This window comes from Sarcophilus harrisii, chromosome 1 (assembly GCF_902635505.1).
Source record: "Sarcophilus harrisii chromosome 1, mSarHar1.11, whole genome shotgun sequence".
Classification (NCBI taxonomy): Eukaryota; Metazoa; Chordata; class Mammalia; order Dasyuromorphia; family Dasyuridae; genus Sarcophilus; species Sarcophilus harrisii.
Window position 1 is genome coordinate 702,407,833 of NC_045426.1, and position 18,802 is coordinate 702,426,634.

Sequence of the window (18,802 nt, forward strand, 5' to 3'; positions counted from 1 at the left end):
TAGCTCCTTGCAGAGAGAGAGAAAAAAAAAAGAATATTATTTATTTCACTTCCACATTAGAAAGTAGCCTCCTGTCTACCTCTTCCCACAGAGAAGTGAAGGACCATCTCTACAATTGCTTCCTTTGAAAGAGATGAGGCATTTCGGGAAGTCAGTCCCTAGAAATCCCCTGGTTTAATCCAATAGAAAAGAAAGGGCAGAGGAGGGGTGATGGGGACAGAGCAGAGCCTCTGTTTCTTTGATTGACCCAAAAGAAAAGAGAAAAAAGTAGAGACACTGCAGAAAAACCTCATCTTGAAGCCCTGTTATTTCTTCAAATCAAATTTGTCCCCCTTTCCTAGTCACATTAGAGCTTGCTGGGATGCAAAGCTGTTCCTCTTCCAATGGCAAGACCACGCCTGACCCCCATTCCCAGCTCTGCTAATTCTGCAGGTTGGTGGAGGTGGTGCTCCTGGACCAAGGAGGTCAAATTTGGATTGAGGGCACCATGCTTCATTAATGGACAGAGAGTCACCCTTAGATCTGGTCCACGTGACTCACTTTGGACCAATTATGATTCATAATGAAAAAGTCATCCTCTTAATCCATGACCCCTAGAGCTATTTCTTCCTAAGGCTTATTTTCTTGAAGGGAACAAGAGAAGAGCAGGTTAATGGATACTCTTCACTCCAATTCAAGACCTACTCAAGATAACCTGGTGTCCATGTTTAACTATGATATCACCAAGGAGGGCTTTACAGTCTCTAAACAATAATATTAGCGTTGGTAAATCATTGAAACCCATTTTCAGGCTCACCACATCATAATTACTTAGTCAAGTAAGTCACACTAACACTTTAGCAGGCAAGTCTTTAATAGAATTTAGACCAGAGCCATGGGAAACTCCCTTAGGAGATCCATACCCAAATTGAGAGTTCAAAGAAGGTTGAAAAATTAGATCTAAGAGGAAATATTAAAGGTAAAAACATTTCATCTTGGAGAAAAGCAAACTAAGTGATAATTCAATGACATTTTCCACTTCATAAAGAGATGATACCCAGTAGGAGTGAGTTTCCTGTCACTAGAGGCCTTCAAAGGAAAGTTAAATGTCCACTTAGTGAGCATATTTGCAGAGTGACCTTGGACGTCGCCATAAAATTCTAAGATATTGACTACACATGTCACCACAGACTAGAATCATGGGATGTCAGAGTAGAAAGAGATCTTAGTTATCCAGTGTAACTTGGACTCAAAATAAAAGTCCCCTTTCTCTAACAAACCCTGAAAAGTGATCACTCGACTTCTAGATGAAGAGGATTAGTGATCAGAACTCATGACTTCCCAAAGCCTGTTCTCTTTGTAGAAACTCTCGCTGTTTTTCCAAATCTCTCTTAAATTGAACAGAAATTTGCTTCCTTGCATCTTCTAACCATTAGTCCTAATTGTCTCCTTCTAAAACCCATCAACCTAAGAGTTCTTTTGACTATTTTGAGCAACCATTCTTGTCCGTCCTAAGTCTCTTTTCTGATCAAAATTTTAAGAGTTCTATCAGCTGATCTTTGATGAATAACATGATTTCAAGACCTCTCTGACATATTGGCCCGTGGCCCTCTGGGCACTCTAGCTAATTGAGTGAATAAAAATGAATAAAAGTAAGCACTTATTCTGAGCTAAGAGCTGAGGATACAGAAAAGCAGCTACAGCTCATGCTTTCAAGGAGCTCACATTCTCTTTTCTTTTTCTTTCTTTCTTTCTTTCTTTTTTTTTTTTTTTTTTTTTTTTGCTGAGGCAATTGGGGTTAAATGACTTGTTTAGGGTCACCCAGCTAGGAAGTGTTAAATGTCTAAGAGCAGATTTGAACTCAGGTCCTCCTGACTTCAGGGCTGGTGCTCTACCCACTGTACCACCAAACTGCCCCCAAGGAGCTCATATTCTAATGAGGAGGAAAACATGGGTAGAAGTTTGAAGCTGTAAGTCAGATAGAAAGATCCAATGTCCTTAAAAGGCAGCAGCAAAGCAGATGGTCATGTCTTCTCTTTAATATCATTACCACTGAAAAATCATATCAATTTTTTTTATTGATCCGGTGATAGTATCAAGGTCTTTTAGGTGGAAGACTTCCTTTTTGGGATCTTCTAGAGTTGTGGCTGCTGAGCAAGAAGTGGGCTACAGCACCATCAATTCCAACTGATATCTCATAGATAACTGATTCCCTGGACAGTACACACAATCTGGAAGGAAGAGTGGGTCATTGCTCTTCCACGATCTCTTGAACATGGAGTTCTCCATGTTCTCCAGCCAGTGCTCATTGGTCAATGGTCCATGTTGATGAAATAGAAATGATGGACCCTTCTCCACAGGAATTGGTTCCTTCCCTGAATGATGTTGGTGGTAGCTGGACTGAAAAAGGAGCTGGTGGTCTAGGTGGTGCTACTGTTGCTGTGACTCTTGGGCTAACCTGCCTGAATGTAACAGTTCATTAGTGGTGACAGAGACGATGGACCCTTTTCCCACAAGAGTTGCTTCTATGGATGATGTTAAGCCCTTTCCTAAAATGTGGTCCTTAATTAAGAACTTGATCCTGTAATGGGACTTAATGAAGCCAGAGGACAACAGGGCTACTTTCTAAAGAGAGGGCAGTAACAACTTTCTCACCCTTGCCCTGGCCAGTGGGCTTCTCTGTACATAGATTAAGGGCATATTTACATCTTTAAGAATTCTCAAAAGTTGCAGTCAGGGATGCTGCCTTTAAGAATAACATGAGCTAGCATTTTCACTCTTTCCATTATTGTTTGCTTGCATTTTGTTTTCTCTCATTTTTTTTATCTGATTTTTTCTTGTGCAGTAATTTAACTATATAAATATGTATAAATATATTGGATTTAACATATATTTTAACATTTAATTATATTGGACTACCTGCTATCTACGGGAGGGAGTGGGGGAAGGAGGGAAAATTTGGAACAGAAGGTTTTGCAAAGGTCAATGTTGAAAAATGACCCATGCATATGTTTTGTAAATAAAAAACTTTAATAAAAAACAAACAAAAAACAAAGAAAAAAAGAATAACATGAGCTCTTCTAAACCAGGTGGACATAGTGCTAAGATGCCAGGCCACAAAGGGATTATTGAGGCATTCTAAGCCTTTTCTTATCTGAAACATGCAGAACCCCCCATGGTTCACCAGAAAGGCCTAATTTTACTCCGGGGCCATCTGACCTTGGCTTTTAGGTCCATCGTTCATGGTCAGATCAGAAAAAAATCCTTCTTGTGTTAGCAATACCAGATATATACCCTGAACTATCCCACTTGACCATTGCCATATTTCCCAAGGACTACAGGACCCTAATAAGGTTTGAGGAAAACCGTAAATCTGATTTTTGACTTTCCTAAATTATCCAATACACACTGTCCACTGCAATCTCATCATGGTCCTCTCCCCCAGGGTCCTCTTCTGACTCTGAGATTCAACAGCTTATTCCAGTGCTCTTTGTCTCATGTGCCGCCAGAAATTCTCCCCACTTCTCCAAATTCTACTCAATTTAAGAAGCATTTATTTATAAAACATTTATTTACTCATTCTTCAAGGCCCATGAGGGCAAACAGGATATGCAGAATATATGAGTCGGGGATGTTTAGCCAGGGGAAGAGTCACAGTGGAAATAGGCTGTAATCATTGTTTTCATTGATTGAAGGACCATCTCAAGGCAAAAAGGATTGGATTTGTTTTGCTTGGCTCATGATGACATAACTAGGAGCAATGGGTGGGAGGGGGACGGAACTTCCCAAGACTGAGAGAAGGATAATTGTGCTGGGCCCTGGTCAGGACCCTCTGGAGAGTTCTAAGGTGTCCCTGGTACCATAGGTTGAGAAGGAATTTTTATAAGTTGGTGAATGTCCAGAGGAGAGCAGTGCATACCCATCAGCCCTTGCCCTATGGGGATCCATTCATGAATTAGGAAATCTGGAGAAGAGAAAATTGGAATGATATGATCACTGTCATCAATACTTAGGATTATTCTAAAGTCAGAAGAGAACCTAGAGGCTACTTCATGTAATTCCCTCTTATTTTTAGATGAGGAAGCTGAAGTCTAGAGACGTAAAGTAACTTCCCTAAGATCACATAGAAAGTAAAGGCAAGTTTGAGATTTGAACTCAGGTCCTGGGCTTGAAGGGTAGTGTCATTTCTACTAGGCTATCCACATGACAGAGGATTTAAATTTGTTCTGTTTATCTCCAGTGAACCTCAAGACAAAGTTAGATAAAAATGGTTTCTATGTGGCATCATGGTACATAGAGCACATAGCTCCTGGAGTTGGGAATACTCATCTTCGTGAGTTCAAATCCAGTTTCAGACATTTACTCACAGTGTGATCCTGGGCAAGTCACTTCACCTTGTTTGCCTCAGTTTCCTCAATGTATAAAATGAGCTGTTGAAGGAAATGGCAAACCACTCTAATATCTTTGCAAGAAAATCCCAAATGGGATCACACAGAGTTGGAATAGACTGAAATGACTTAACAGCAATATACAATATCTCTATATGTATGTCTATATTTATAGCTACCTATTTACCTATATCTATTTCTGTATCTATCTATCTAGAGACTAGATATAAATCATATCAGAGAAGAAGGTACTAGCAGCTTGAGGTACCAGGAAAGATCTCCTGATCTCTAAAAGAAACCAGACATTTAGGAGGGAGGGTATTCCATGAGGGAGAGCCAGTGCAAAGGGACAGAGACGTGAGTGTAAGGAACATCAAAGAGACCAGTGTGGATTTACTATCAAAGGCCTAAGAGAGGAGTAAATGGAAGAAGACCTTCAGTATTTTGGCACCCTAAAGAAACCTTGTTTAACCCCCTTTAATTATAACTCTATAATGATAGAGTTATATATTTATAACTCTCTCTATATATCAATTATAGTTGATATTAATTAAGTTGTTCTCTCAACCTTGACTTAGAGCAGTACATATAGTCCTTTAGTGTCAGGAAAGGGCAGAAATAATTCACCCTATATTGTCTTGGACAAGTATTATGATTGAGCTCAGAATTACCATGACAAGTGCCACCATTTACCTAGCTAAGGTACCATCTAATAGTATCAAGACTATGAGCTTTGTGAGGTGAGAATCATCTTTGGTCACTGGACTCCATCTAGTTCCTTCCCCACTTTTCCTCCATGTCCTATAGCCCTGGAAATCAAGGATCCATCTTACGTGAAGGGTTTGTGTGATGACCGTAGTGATCACAATGGAAGAACTCAAGGGAGCAGTTGAGATATGGCGCTCCAGAGGACTGTCATGCGTATTTAGAAAGTCACAACTTCTATGTGACAAGGATTAACTTAACATGTTTTCTCCTAATTTGATCATTCCTTCCCTGACTCCCACTTTCCCCTCATTTCAGAACTCTGGGATTGTTTTCCCCTATGGGATTACCTTGATATAAAAATAAGGTCAAATATGAGATCTACAGGCCAATGAATTTAACCTCAATTTCTGACGAAATGTAGAACATATTTATAAAGAGATGGTGATTAAACAAATAGAAAGGGAAGCAGTGATCATGCTCATCAAGAATGACTTTATTAAGAACTCAATATACAAGACTTAACTATATTTCCATTTTTAGGCTAGTATCATTAGCTGGTAATTACCAGAGTGCTATATTTAGAGTTTATCTAGCTTTTAGGAAAATATATGTAGTTTCTCATGCTATTTATTCCCATAGAAAAGATTAAGAGATTTGGGGCTGAGTGATAGTATAATTGTTGCTGTTCATTGTTTCAGTAATGCCCACTTCTCATGACTCGGCATTGGGATTTTCTTGACACACGTACTGGAGTGGTTTGCCATTCCCTTATCAAGCTCATTTACTGATTGAGGAACTGAAGTAAACAGGATTAAGTGACTTGCCCAGGGTAACACAGCTAATAAGAGTAGATTTAAACCCTTGAAGAAGATGTGAGTCTGCTTGAGTCCAAGCCCAGTCCCAAGCTCTATCCATTGCACCACCTAGTTGCCAATTGTAAAATCACAACTACTCATCCCTGATTGACTGAACCCAAAGTTTGATGTTTACTTGAAAGGTCTCCATTGGATTGTTGCAGGAATCTGCCCTGGGCTCTGTTCCATTTTATATTTTTATAAATGATTTTTTAATATTTTTATAAATGATTTGGCACAGATGGAACCATTCCTATCTTTACAGATGACATCAGGATGAGGGAGATCACTAATATAGTAGTTGATTAAAAAAAAGAGTCATGATCCAAATGGATCTTGACTAGCAAGAGCATTGGGTTGAATAAAATAAAATGAAATTCAATAGAGATAAAGGTCAATCTCACACATGGGACGATCAGCAGGAACAATCGGCAGCAGCACGAGATGGGAGTGACAGGATGAGTTAAGTAGCTTATTTAAAAATGATCTGGGGATCTTAGTGGACTGTAATTTCAAGATAAGACAGCAGGCAATGTCAGCAGCCAGAAAAGCAAATGTGATCATGGGTTGTATTGAGACTTTCCAAGGATGAGGGGATGATAGTCTCACTGTGCTCTGACCTTCTCATACCCATCTGGAGCCTTCTGTACTACATGGGGTACTGTATGTTAAGAAGAAAATTTTGCTAAAATCTGTGTATTCAGAAAAGGGTGACCAAAATGGGAAAGGGCTTTATGTTCATGATAAATAAAGAACTGGACACATTTATACCGAGAAGTGAGATTCTGGTGACTGTCACATGGTTCGACAACATGTTGGTTGGCCCCAAAGGGCAGGACTAAGAGTGGTAAGAAGTTGTTGCAAAGGGTTGAAAATGTAAGAGGAAATGTCTCCTTCAATTAGAGCCATCCCAGGTGTGACCAACTGTGTTAAGAAATAGTAGGTTATACCCATTAGTGCTCTGCTTGGCCGCTTGTCAGGTGCTCATAGTGAAGGTTCTTAAAATGCTCAGTTATGAGTTGGACTCAATGGCTGCTGAGGTGGTCTTCCAGCCCTGGGATTCAGCAGGTCTTTGCCTGCTGTACTTGGTCGCTTTCCATTGGCCTTCTCCATGAATTTCCAATCTCATGGAGACCTGATTCCCAAGTCTCTAGGCTAACACAAACATCAGCCTAAGAGCTGGATTTGGACTCTGGGGAGTCCCCCTGAAGTTTCCTACCTATGACATGTTAAGCAAACCACTTTCCCTTCTCTCCTCTCATACTCCATTTCTTCATTGGTAAAATGAGGAAATTCCCAGTGATTTTCTTATAAAACTTATCTCACTGGGTTGTTATAAAGAATACTCCCTTAGACCTGTATGTGCACGAATGTTTGTGGAAGCCCTCTTTGTAGTGGCCAGAAACTGGAAACTGAGTGGATGCCCATCAGTTGGAGAATAGTTGAATAAATTGTGGTATATGAATATTATGGAATATTATTGTTCTGTAAGAAATGACCAACAGGATGATTTCAGAAAGGCCTGGAGAGACTGACACGAACTGATGCTGAGTGAAATGAGCAAGACCAGGAGATCATTATATACTTCAACAACAATACTATATGATGGCCAGTTCTGAAGGATCTGGCCATCCTCAGCAAGGAGATCAACCAAATCATTTCCAATGGAGCAGTAATGAACTGAACCAGCTACGCCCAGAGAAAGAACTCTGGGAGATGACTAAAAACCATTACATTGAATTCCCAATCCCTATATTTATGCACACATGCATTTTTGATTTCCTTCACAAGCTAATTGTACAATATTTCAGAGTCTGATTCTTTTTGTACAGCAAAATAACGTTTTGGTCATGTATACTTATTGTGTATCTAATTTATATTTTAATATATTTAACATCTACTGGTCATCCTGCCATCTGGGGGAGGGGGTGGGGGGTAAGAGGTGAAAAATTGGAACAAGAGGTTTGGCAGTTGTTAATGCTGTAAAGTTACCCATACATATAACCTGTAAATAAAAGGCTATTAAATTAAAAAAAAAAAGAATACTCCCTTAAAACAGCATAGAAATGGAAATCATCATTACGGTAATAGAACACTGGAGCTGGAGATCTTTTAGCCTATTTCCCTTATTTGAAGAAAGTTAAGGCTTGGAGACAAGTAACCTGTCCACGTATAGGGGAAAGAGCACTGACTTGGGAGTCAGAAGACATGTATGTGTTCCACTCCTACCTCAGTCTTTCTATCTGCATGACTCTAGCCAAGATACTCAGCCTCAATTTCCTTACTCCTACAATTGAGACGGTCATATTGGCTGATCTCTGGTGTCCCTCCCAGCTTTGATCTATGAACCTAGAATTGTCCTAAGGCCTCAAGCTGCTCCAGAGATGTCTAGGCATTGCCCAAGAAGGCCCCGTCACCTGTGATTTCTGATTCCTTGCATCAGTATTGAAAGCTTTTGGGATGAAGTACTTCTGTGCTGCTCTTGGTTCTGTGTGTGGCTATTCAACTTGCTCTTCAGAAAAGAGAAAAAGAAGAAAAAGAAGGAAGAAAGGAATGAGGAGGAGAAATAGAATAAAAAAGAGAGGGAGAGGAGGAAAAAGAAAGGATAGAGTTATAATGAAACAGAAGAAGAAGAAAGAGAAAGAAAGAAAGAGAGAAAGAAAAAGAAAGAGAGAAAAGAAAGAAAGAAAGAAAAAAGAAAGAAAGAAAGAAAGAAAGAAAGAAAGAAAGAAAGAAAGAAAGAAAGAAAGAAGGAAGAAAGGAAGGAAGGAAGGAAGGAAGGAAAAAAGGAAGAAAGAAATAGGAAGTGGGAGGCACCAAAAATAATTTACGTCTTTGTTTTAGGATAGTGACAGTGTTCCAGTTTCTACTGGGTGGATGGTTTGTATAGATGGACACCATTATGTTTTTTCTAGCAGCCAACTCAGTCAGAAAAGGAGGCAAGATTAGCCCCTCATTCTCACTAGGCCTCGGGGAAGAGGCCAGGTGCTCATGCAGTGGAGCCGGGGGCCAGCAGGATTTAGTCCTGGCATTTGATATCATCATAGGCTGTTTCCAAATTGCACTAAGGATGCTACTGGGGAAGGAGTGGAAGGAGATTTTTGTTTGTTCAGGGGAAGGTTAATGGACTCCATTCTCTCCCTTGTCAAAACTGTAATGTTTTGCTTTGTCTGGGTAATTTTGCACTGCTGCAAGTCTCCAGCTTCTCCTAGCTAGAGTGCTCTTAGCATCAGTTGCCCTCAGGATCTCCTGGTGTGAGAGCTGCACCTAGTCTCTCAGAATAGAAGCTGTTTGTACCGCCGTGTGGGGTCCCCATTCTTGGGCTGATTTCTGACACTTCATTTCTTTTTATAGATCATAATTACCCTCTCCCCTTACCTCCCTTTTCCCCCTTTCCCCCCACCCTCTCCAAGGAGTCACAGGCATAATGAATCAATCAAGCACAAACATTTGGATAAATTTTGATTTATTTGAATCTCGGAAAACCAAATTGACTGAGTTGCTATTGTTTGGCTCAGACCCAAAAGAATGAGATCCCCTCCTCCCTGCCCCCAACTTTATCTACTGAGGAGCAAATGACTTATTTCACAGGGTGGCCCGTCATGATAAGTCCTGTCACGTCAGATACAGGACCTCATAAATCTAAACCATCCATCTTAGCTGCTGTTCTAATCGACTCCAGCATACTTAGCTGGCTTTAATTATAGGCAGAAATTGCATTTCAGGAAGCAATGAGAAATCATTTGCATGGCATGAATTTGTGCATTAAATCATGTGGTTCATTTGAGATTGTGGTGGGGATAAGAGGGTTCTGAAGAAAAATAGCATGGGGCTCCTCCTTCCGAGTCGCACCCTGATTGCATGAATTGTAATCACTGCACAACTCCCGACTGAACCTGTTTTCCTTTTTGGCCTAGGATGCACCGAGAGACCAGAGCTCTTGACAGGAGCCAACCGATGTCTTTGAGGACTGACGCCCAGTCTCTAGGGGACAAGAGCTTCGCCAGACGACCCTTCTCGCCTTTCTCCTTCCAGAGTCGAGATTACGGTTCAACTATTGGAAGTGAGAATCCCGAGACGTGGAGGGATACAGTCACTAAGCCAAAGAGTCGCTCATCAAACACATCCCCAACTTTGGAAAAAAAGCTCCCAAGTTCCTCCTGGGCCCTTTCGGAATTTCTTGAAGGATTCCGGAAAAAGCAGTCAGATAGAGAGCGGGGCGCGTTAGGGGCAGAAGAATGGCCCACCTTACCCATCTACCAGACTACTGGAGCATCGTCTCTGAGGAGGTCTTTGGAGACGGTGACGCTCCCGGAAAAGTCGTCTCTGGAAACGGAGACAGAGGGTCCTCGGGCTGGGCTGCTAAGGTCCAGCAGCCTCAAGTGTCTTTCCTCGGACAGATTTGACTCATCCCTTTCTTTGCCTGCTCCTCCCAAATCACTGTACAGGTCTTGTGAGTCCCTCTTGGACTCTGAGAACGCAGAAGGCGGTTTCGGCAGGACGCTGGTTCCCTCGGTGGGAGACAGCCTGGGCAAGTTTACCCAGTCCAAGCTGCGCCTTCGCAGGCCGTGTATCGACACGCCCCTAGAGGAAGTCGAGGACCCGGACCTGGGAAAAGAATCTCTGGTCTTTCAGAACCGAAGGTTCTCCAACCTTCTGAATGAGCCTTTGGAACCGGACTTGTTAGCTTGGAAACTGCCAAAATACGAACAGAAACCCAAAGTGAGTTTTGATGACTACGTCCCAGCCATCCGAAAACCCAGCTCTCCCACGAGAGCCATGGACAGGGGAGATGACCCAAAGCCTGGGACCAGTAGGTATATGAGTGAGACTTCTCCAGATTGCTTGTTCTTGGGAAGCAGCGGCACCTTCCGGAAAAACTTGGAACCCAAGGAGGACACGGGTCACTTGTCTGACTCTTCTTCGTCTTCAAGCTCCGCCATGTCCTACAGAAGTGCAGACAGCATCAAGAGCCGTCCAGGATCCCTAAAACGAGATGAAGAGAGCGATAGGAGATCCGGATATGGAACATGGATGGATAGCAACAGGCAAGAAGAGGTGGAGAGCATCATGAAGAAATACCTGCAGAAGTAGGGAATGGCTCAGGTAAAAGGTGCCAGTGTGGAACTCGGGAAAAGGGATCCAGAGCTGCAACGCTACTCTCTCAGTCGGTCTTATACAAATCCAAGCTGCTTGGGTGAATTTTCACCTCCACCAGTCACACTTTTCTCTTGAAATGTCTGGTTTTAGAGTTTTCCGATCCGAAATAATTTAGTTTTATCTATAACTTGTCAAAAAGTTCTTGGCTAGGTAAAATTCACTTAAAATTATTTCATAAGCAGGCATTATAATAATGTTACCATGTATATGGTGCTTTATAAATATTAAGTCAGTTTTAGTTAGAATCAAGAATGTCCCATGAGTATCACAGATCTGAGAGCCAAACTTTCAGAATCCTAGACAGAGCTGGAAAAATCTTCCCAGGTCATAGGGAGCATGAGAAAACAGAAACTCAGAGAGGTTGGGACTCATCAAATATTGCAAAGATACTGAGAATCAAGAGGTGGAATTTGAACTCAGATCTTCTTACAACAAATCTAGTGCTCATTCCACAATCTCAGAATTCCTCTCTGAGCAGCTTTACCCTCCACATTTCCCCCAAATGTTCATCTACCCGCCACTGAAAGTCTTTCATAATGAACTCAGGGTCTTGTCCAAGTCAACTCATTGCATCCTTGTCTAGCTACCATCGATAGGAAAGGCACCTTCATAAGGAGCTAAAATCATCCTTTCGGATGCTCCCAGCTCTGAAACTAAGCAGAATAAATGTCATCCTTTGGCCCAGGATATTTTCCTCCACACTCTTGTGTCCTGTGACCTGAAAAGCAGAGATAACACACGTTCACCTTGAAGTGTTGTAAAAGCCCACAACGTATTTTCAGGACATAAGTCCCAAACAAATTAATCCTCGCTTTTCTCTGTTTTCTTAGATATCATTGGCTGTGCCCAGATTAGATCTGAGAGATTCAGTGATCTGTAAGATCTTTTTACCTTAAAGACCTTAAAGGTGAATCGCTTTCCTAGTCTCTTCTGTAGGTTTACTCATCCATAAAAGGATGGGGTTACACCTTTAGTTGATTTACATATCTAGCCATGTTCCTCCCTCATCCCCAATTTCATATCACCACCACAGTGCTTGAGACTGCCGTTATTAATTTTCCCTGAAGGCCTTTTGGACGCATGGACATTTTAAGGAGCTATGGTACCAAGAAGGGAAAAACAAATGATCACTTTATTTTATTATTTTTTTATTTTTTATTTTTTTTATTTTTCTGATTAACTTCTTTTACCCTCATTGTCATCTAAGAACAGGCAACAGGACAGGTGAGTTGGGATGAAGAGGAAGAAAAACAGATATGAAGAGTATAGATCTTGCCTCCAGGTTAGGTTAGGTCCAAGAAGTAGAAGGAGGGATGGGTAAAAAAGGAGGCAGAGAGGTCTGAATCCTTGGAGGAAGAGAAAGGGCAGAAAGTATAATGGTGAGACTATAATAGCCCTCCTCCTCATCGTAAACAAGTCTATAGAACAATCTCTAGAACAACTTTTTACATTTACATTTTACAGTCACGTTGTCTCCCAGACCCTACGAGGGAGGCAGGACAGGTAATAATTTCCAGTTATTTGATGAGTGAGAAAACTGAGAGTTTGGACCATTTGGACGACTTGTTCCAAATCATGTGTCTAATCAGTAACAGAAGTAAGACAGAGCCAGGTGCTTCCAAGGTTCTGCTTTACTGTAACGTGCTGCTTCTCATGGGTTCCCATTTTATGGTCTTACCTAGAATTAACTGCACGTCCGGCATATCACTGTCAGGAACCAAAGTATGGAGGTCCAAAGCCACTCGGTGCTGTTCAGGGAAGGAATATTAGTTCTACAGGTTAGCATCTTGTCTACTTCTTAACTCCCCATCCCCACCGCTGAGCCAAGCCCCCATCCCTTCCTCCAGCTGGAAAAAGGACAAATCATAGTGAACGAAATTTGCATATCGCAATCTAGTATGAGCCTGAAATCTTATTTCAGGAGGAAATGAGGGAAAGTGGATTGTTCAGTGTCACCCAGCAGTGTCAGTGACTGAGTCAGAAACAGAATGAGCTACTCTTTCCTCTGAGGATGTGACAGTTTCTTTCAAGGCTGTTCTTAAACCTCTTTTGTCCAAATTAATATTCCTACCTAAATTGTAATCCAAGGCACTTAAATTAGTGTAGGAGGGATTTCAAGCTGAATTTGGGAATACTGTGAAGCTGCAGTGTTTTTCCCCCTGAACTCTGGGAAATGGAGATCAGACACCCACGGGCTTGGCCCCTTACCTGCCAGGATCCCCCAGCTGGGCAAGGGGCGAGTAGCTCTTCTCCCTCATGAAAAAGCTAAGTTGGCTCTTTCCAAAGCCTCCTAAACTCCTCCTTGGAAGCGAATGGGGACAGACCTTGTCCAGGTGAACTAAGATGTCTCAACAGAAGTAGTCTTCTTGCTCTCAATCACCAGTTAATGATCAGGGCTTCATTTACATGATGACACTCTCAGGAACTAAGAAGAAAACAGCTTCAAAGACCCTGGGAAGATGAGATGGCCCAGGAGCAAGCGGTGTTTCCTTGGAGACTAGGTCCACATCTTGTGGCTGCCCCCTCTCCCCAGCCTGTTTTTAAAAGCCAGACCTTTGATGAGGAGCTCAGGGAGGATAATTATCCTAATGAATTAAAAACTATTCCTATGTTCCCTTTCCCTGGCCTAGGCCTGGAAATGGACAATGGGCCCTTATTTCTATATAGCAGATATTTTCAGGGGAAATGTATTATTGACTCATAAATATGTAATTACCATTGGTACTAGCCATCCGTAAAGGGCTAACTCTGCCCCTTATAACTCTGTGACCTTGAGGAAGACCCCAATTTTGCTCCTATCTATAAGGGGACAATTTGGTGAGAATTATAGATTTAGAGCTGGAAGAAAATCATAATTTTATAGATGAGGAAACTGAGTCCCAGAGAAGTGTAGAATTTGCCTAAGGTCACACAGGCACTACAAGACCTGATTCCAGAGCTAATGAAGAATGTCCTGAAGGATCTTCAAGCTTTGATATTCTTAGTTCTAAGGTTTCTCATAATTATTTGACATCCCCTGTTCTAAACCCCCTCCCAGCCCTGACATCCCCTGTTCTAAACCCCCTCCCAGCTCTGACATCCCCTGTTCTCAGGCCACTCCCCACTCTGACATTTGCTGTTCCTAAGGCCCTTTCTAAGGTCCTTTCTGAGAGGAGTCTGGCACAGTGGACGGAGAGCCACCATCAGATAGCAGAAAGCCCAAGGTCAAGGCTTGTCTCTGACCCCTACTGATCACCTGATTTTGGACAAGTCTGTTGACCCTCCCGCGGCCCTAGCCGAAGAAGAGCTGTTGCTCTGCCCTAATAGAGGGGGTTTTCTCTGTAGAAAATCCCTACAAAGATGACAAAACAAAAAATTTTAATTCCCTTTGGGCTGTAACATTGGAGTCTAATACGTCAGTCATTGCTTTACTCTGAGTAATTTTCTATATCACCCCTTCAGGCACCTTTCCATTTTAAAAGGGGATCGGACCTCCCCAGTAACTTCAGGCTGCAGGGAACAAATCCAAAATGTCAGCTTCTTCCCGTCCTCCTTCTCTTCCCTTCCCAGCTGGGACTGGTCTGTCCTAAGCAGAGTCTGGCAATAGGTAGCCAGCCGGAGCCATTCATGGTGGTATGGAAAGTTCTGTGTGTGTCCTTCCAGGCCCCTTGGTGGCTTCTGAGGATACAGATGGGGTGGGAAGATGTTTCTAGTCAGGAGACATCTTCCTGGTCCTGCCCAACTGGGCCACCAACTGGGTCATGCTGCATACAGACGGACAGATGTAGCTCCAGACAGAGGTCATCTCTCACCTTGGCTTCCTGCTGACTTCTATTTAAATTTTACCAAATCTGGTTCTCACCAGCCTATAAAGTAGATGTTTTACAGATGTCCCCATTTTACAGATGAAGAAACTGAGGACCAAAGTGAAGCCATTTACCCATCTTACAGCTAGGTAAATGTCTGGTAATGAAATTTAAACCCAAGATTTCCAGATTTGTAGTATATTGGAAGAACTCTGAATCAGGAGCACTGAAATCAGAATCTCAAGAGCTGAATTCAAATTCTTGGTCTGCTACTTATAAGTTGTATGATGTTGTACATCTTTCCAGGTCTCAGTTTTTTCCTCAGAAAAAATGGGCAGGTTGGATTCAATGGTTTCTGAGGTTACTTTGGATCTTATAATTCTACTTACTATTTAAGCATGTATGGACATAAGCAAATCCTCTGGTCTCAGTTTGTTCATCCATAGCATGAGGAAATTGGACCAGATGATCCTGGTGTTCCATCACTAATAATCAATATGTGGGTATTATGATGGATAAAACGCTGAAATAACTAAGGAAACAAATGTTCCAGCATCTCCATTTATTAAACAATTGCATAACAAATCAGGACCAGACCCCTCAGCTTAGGAATAGATCCTAAACTTAGAGGGAAACATTTTATTTTATTTATTTTTATTTTTTTATTTAATAGCCTTTTATTTACAGGATATATACATGGGTAACTTTACAGCATTAACAATTGCCAAACCTCTTGTTCCAATTTTTCACCTCTTACCCCTCCCCACCCCCTCCCCTAGATTGGCAGGATGACCAGTAGATGTTAAATATATTAAAATATAACTTAGATACACAATAAGTATACATGACCAAAACATTATTTTGCTGTACAAAAAGAATCAGACTCTGAATTATTGTACAATTAGCTTGTGAAGGAAATCAAAAAATGCATGTGGGCATAAATATAGGGATTGGGAATTTAATGTAATGGTTTTTAGTCATCTCCCAGAGTTCTTTCTCTGGGCATAGCTAGTTCAGTTCATTACTGCTCCATTAGAAATGATTTGGTTGATCTCGTTGCTGAGGATGGCCTGGTCCATCAGAACTGGTCATCATATAGTATTGTTGTTGAAGTATATAATGATCTCCTGGTCCTGCTCATTTCACTCAGCATCAGTTCGTGTAAGTCTCTCCAGGCCTTTCTGAAATCATCCTGTTGGTCATTTCTTACAGAACAGTAATATTCCATAATATTCATATACCACAATTTATTCAGCCATTCTCCAACTGATGGACATCCATTCAGTTTCCAGTTTCTAGCCACTACAAAGAGGGCTGCCACAAACATTCGTGCACATACAGGGAGGGAAACATGTTAATGCTTTAAAAGAAAATAACTGATTCCAAACTCCCTCTCCCCCCATTTCAAATGTCTATATTCAATCAAAGGAGCAAGGAAACAGTAACTCATTGACAAGTACGGGGTCAGTTTTTACATAGGACATAAGTGTTGTTTGAAATGTGCAATTATGAGAAATCTCCTTCCATCAGTCTTTGGGTCTGAGTTTTGATTCAGCCCAACCTCGGTCCTTAGTTAAGTGTTTCTAAGTAGCAGGTGGGGGTGGTCCAGCTTTTCAGACATGAAGGCTACGTTCAATGAAATAAGGTTTTCTCAGAATTCTCATCATGGAATAAAGTTTTCTCACAAGACAGACATTGGACTAAGCCCAAATTGAATAGAGAGAGAGAACTGAGCTAGATCCAGAATTGAATCACAGCATGGAGTCAGTGTGATTCATTCAATTCCCACAATTCTCACAGTGCCCAAAGTAAGTACCATGGGTGGTCAGCAAGTGGACAGGGACTGGCACCCTCAGAAGGTAAGTTCTTGAATGATGAGGAAATAAAGGAGTTGGAGATTTTCCTAACCATTGTTTGAGTGACTAATTGATCCCCCCACCCCCATCCCCAGAGCACTTTAGCTATTATTAGCATATGCCCAGTGCCCAATATAAAAGTGAGAGCTGAAAAATGCTGCTTTTATTGTCATCTAACTCAGTGGCAATGTGTCTAAACTAAGATGGTCTCCCTATGCCCCGACCCCATTAGATTTGAAACAAGTGAACATTTTTCCTTGAAATATTTCTCTATTTCATCCCCTTTCCACAGAACCCAGAGCTTCTGACTCAAAATCCAAGTTCTTTCTCCTGCAATCTCACTGCTTCCCATGGATCATTTGGGCAGTGTGGTTTCATCTATTTCCTCTCTCTCTCCTCCATTCCCTCCCTCCCTCCTTCCCTCTCTTCCTCCGTTCCTTCCTTCCTTCCTTGCCTCCCTTTCTATTTCCCTCCCTCCCTACTGCTCTCCCTCTCTACTTCCCTCCCTCCCTCCTGCTCTCCCTCTCTACTTCCCTCCCTCCCTCCTGCTCTCCCTCTCTACTTCCCTCCCTCCCTACTGCTCTCCCTCTCTACTTCCCTCCCTCCCTCCCGCTCTCCCTCTCTACTTCCCTCCCTCCCTCCCTCTCTCCCTTCCTCCCTCCCTCCCTCTCTTCTTCCCTCCCTCCCTTCCTCCCTTCGTCCCTTCGTCCCTTCGTCCCTTCCTCCCTTCCCACATTTATTTAATCCTCATTATGAGCCATGTATTGTGCTAGAATACAAAGTCAAAATTAAAAACTCTTTGCCCTCAGGGAGTTTACGCTGTAGTAGAGCACAGCGCAGTCCAGTTGAAGAATATGACAATAACTGCAGAGTAATTTCAGGGGTGGGAAGAGCATTCTCAAGTAGAGATCTTCCGAAGGAAATGACACCTGAGCCCTTTGTCGAAGGCAGCTACAACTTAATGGACACCTTTTCCCCTAAGTTCTTGCTTTGGATCTCATAGAGCTCTGCTCACCCTTGAATTTTCTTTTCAGCATCCAGATTCTTGAGTTCCTGGAAAGCTTCCCCTGCTGTTCAGCTTTTCAAAGAAACATACACAGGAGGCCTCTGCATCTGCTGGTCTGCAGGCGATGTCACTGAAAAAGATTCCCAGTGGATTCTGACAAGCCTGAGGATTTATTTTGTAAGAAGTGCTGGGGTTTGGACAGTGATCTACACAGAATAAAAACCACATTGGCTTCTATGAATGAGTGGTCTCTGTCTTCTCCTTGATCTCCATTGTTGAGCAGAACAGGTGCATCTAATCTGATGCAGGAGGTAGGGGCTGATATCGAATTATCATTCAAAACCCAAGTTATGAATTGTAACCAGTTCATCCCCTTTCCACAGAACCCAGAGCTTCTGACTCAAAATCCAAGTTCTTTCTCCTGCAACCTCACTGCCTCCCATGGATCATTTGGGCAGTATGGTTTCATCTATTTCATCTCTCTCCTCTCTTCTTTCCCTCCCCCCTCCCTTCTTAAATTCCTTCCTCTCTCCCTCCCTTCCTCCCTCCCTTCCTCCCTCCCTTCCTCTCTTCCTTCCTTCCTCCCTTCCTTCCTTCCTTCCTTCCTCCCTCCCTTCCTCTCTTCCTTCCTTCCTCCCTTCCTTCCTTCCTTCCTTCCTCCCTCCCTCCCTTCCTCCCTTCCTTCCTTCTTTCCTTCTCTTCCTTCCTTCCTTCCTTCCTTCCTTCCTTCCTTCCTTCCTCCCTCCCTCTCCTTCCTTCTTTCCTTCTCTCCCTCCCTTCCTTCCTTCCTTCTCTCCCTTCCTTCCTTCCTTCCTTCCTTCCTTCCTTCCTTCCTTCCTTCGTTCCTTCGTTCCTTCCTTCCTTTCTTCTCTCCCTTCCTTGTGGGGAGCAAGACCAGTTCTGACCCTTTTTAATCACCAGTATCTGGAGTCTTTTTGGGAAATGGGTCAGGTTTCCAATGTATCCATTAACTCGCAACCCCTCGCCCTGAGAATTAGGTGGCAATGATTGTTAGAATTGGATTAGAATCCAAATCATCATGTTCCTTCTTGGACATGACCAGGTC

General features: G+C 42.3%; 1 protein-coding gene across 1 annotated transcript in view; it reads left to right on the forward strand.

Annotated features, from left to right (window-relative positions):
• The window catches only part of MYO18B (myosin XVIIIB), a 305,294-nt gene extending 287,303 nt beyond the window's left edge, over nucleotides 1-17,991 (forward strand). Inside the window, exons 42-43 of the mRNA XM_031948810.1 lie at nucleotides 9,847-11,035; nucleotides 17,765-17,991. Coding sequence (XP_031804670.1) covers nucleotides 9,847-11,023 — 1,177 coding nt within the window. The 3' untranslated portion in view covers nucleotides 11,024-11,035; nucleotides 17,765-17,991. The remainder of the gene's footprint in view (nucleotides 1-9,846; nucleotides 11,036-17,764) is intronic.
• The last annotated feature ends 811 nt before the right edge of the window (nucleotides 17,992-18,802 follow it).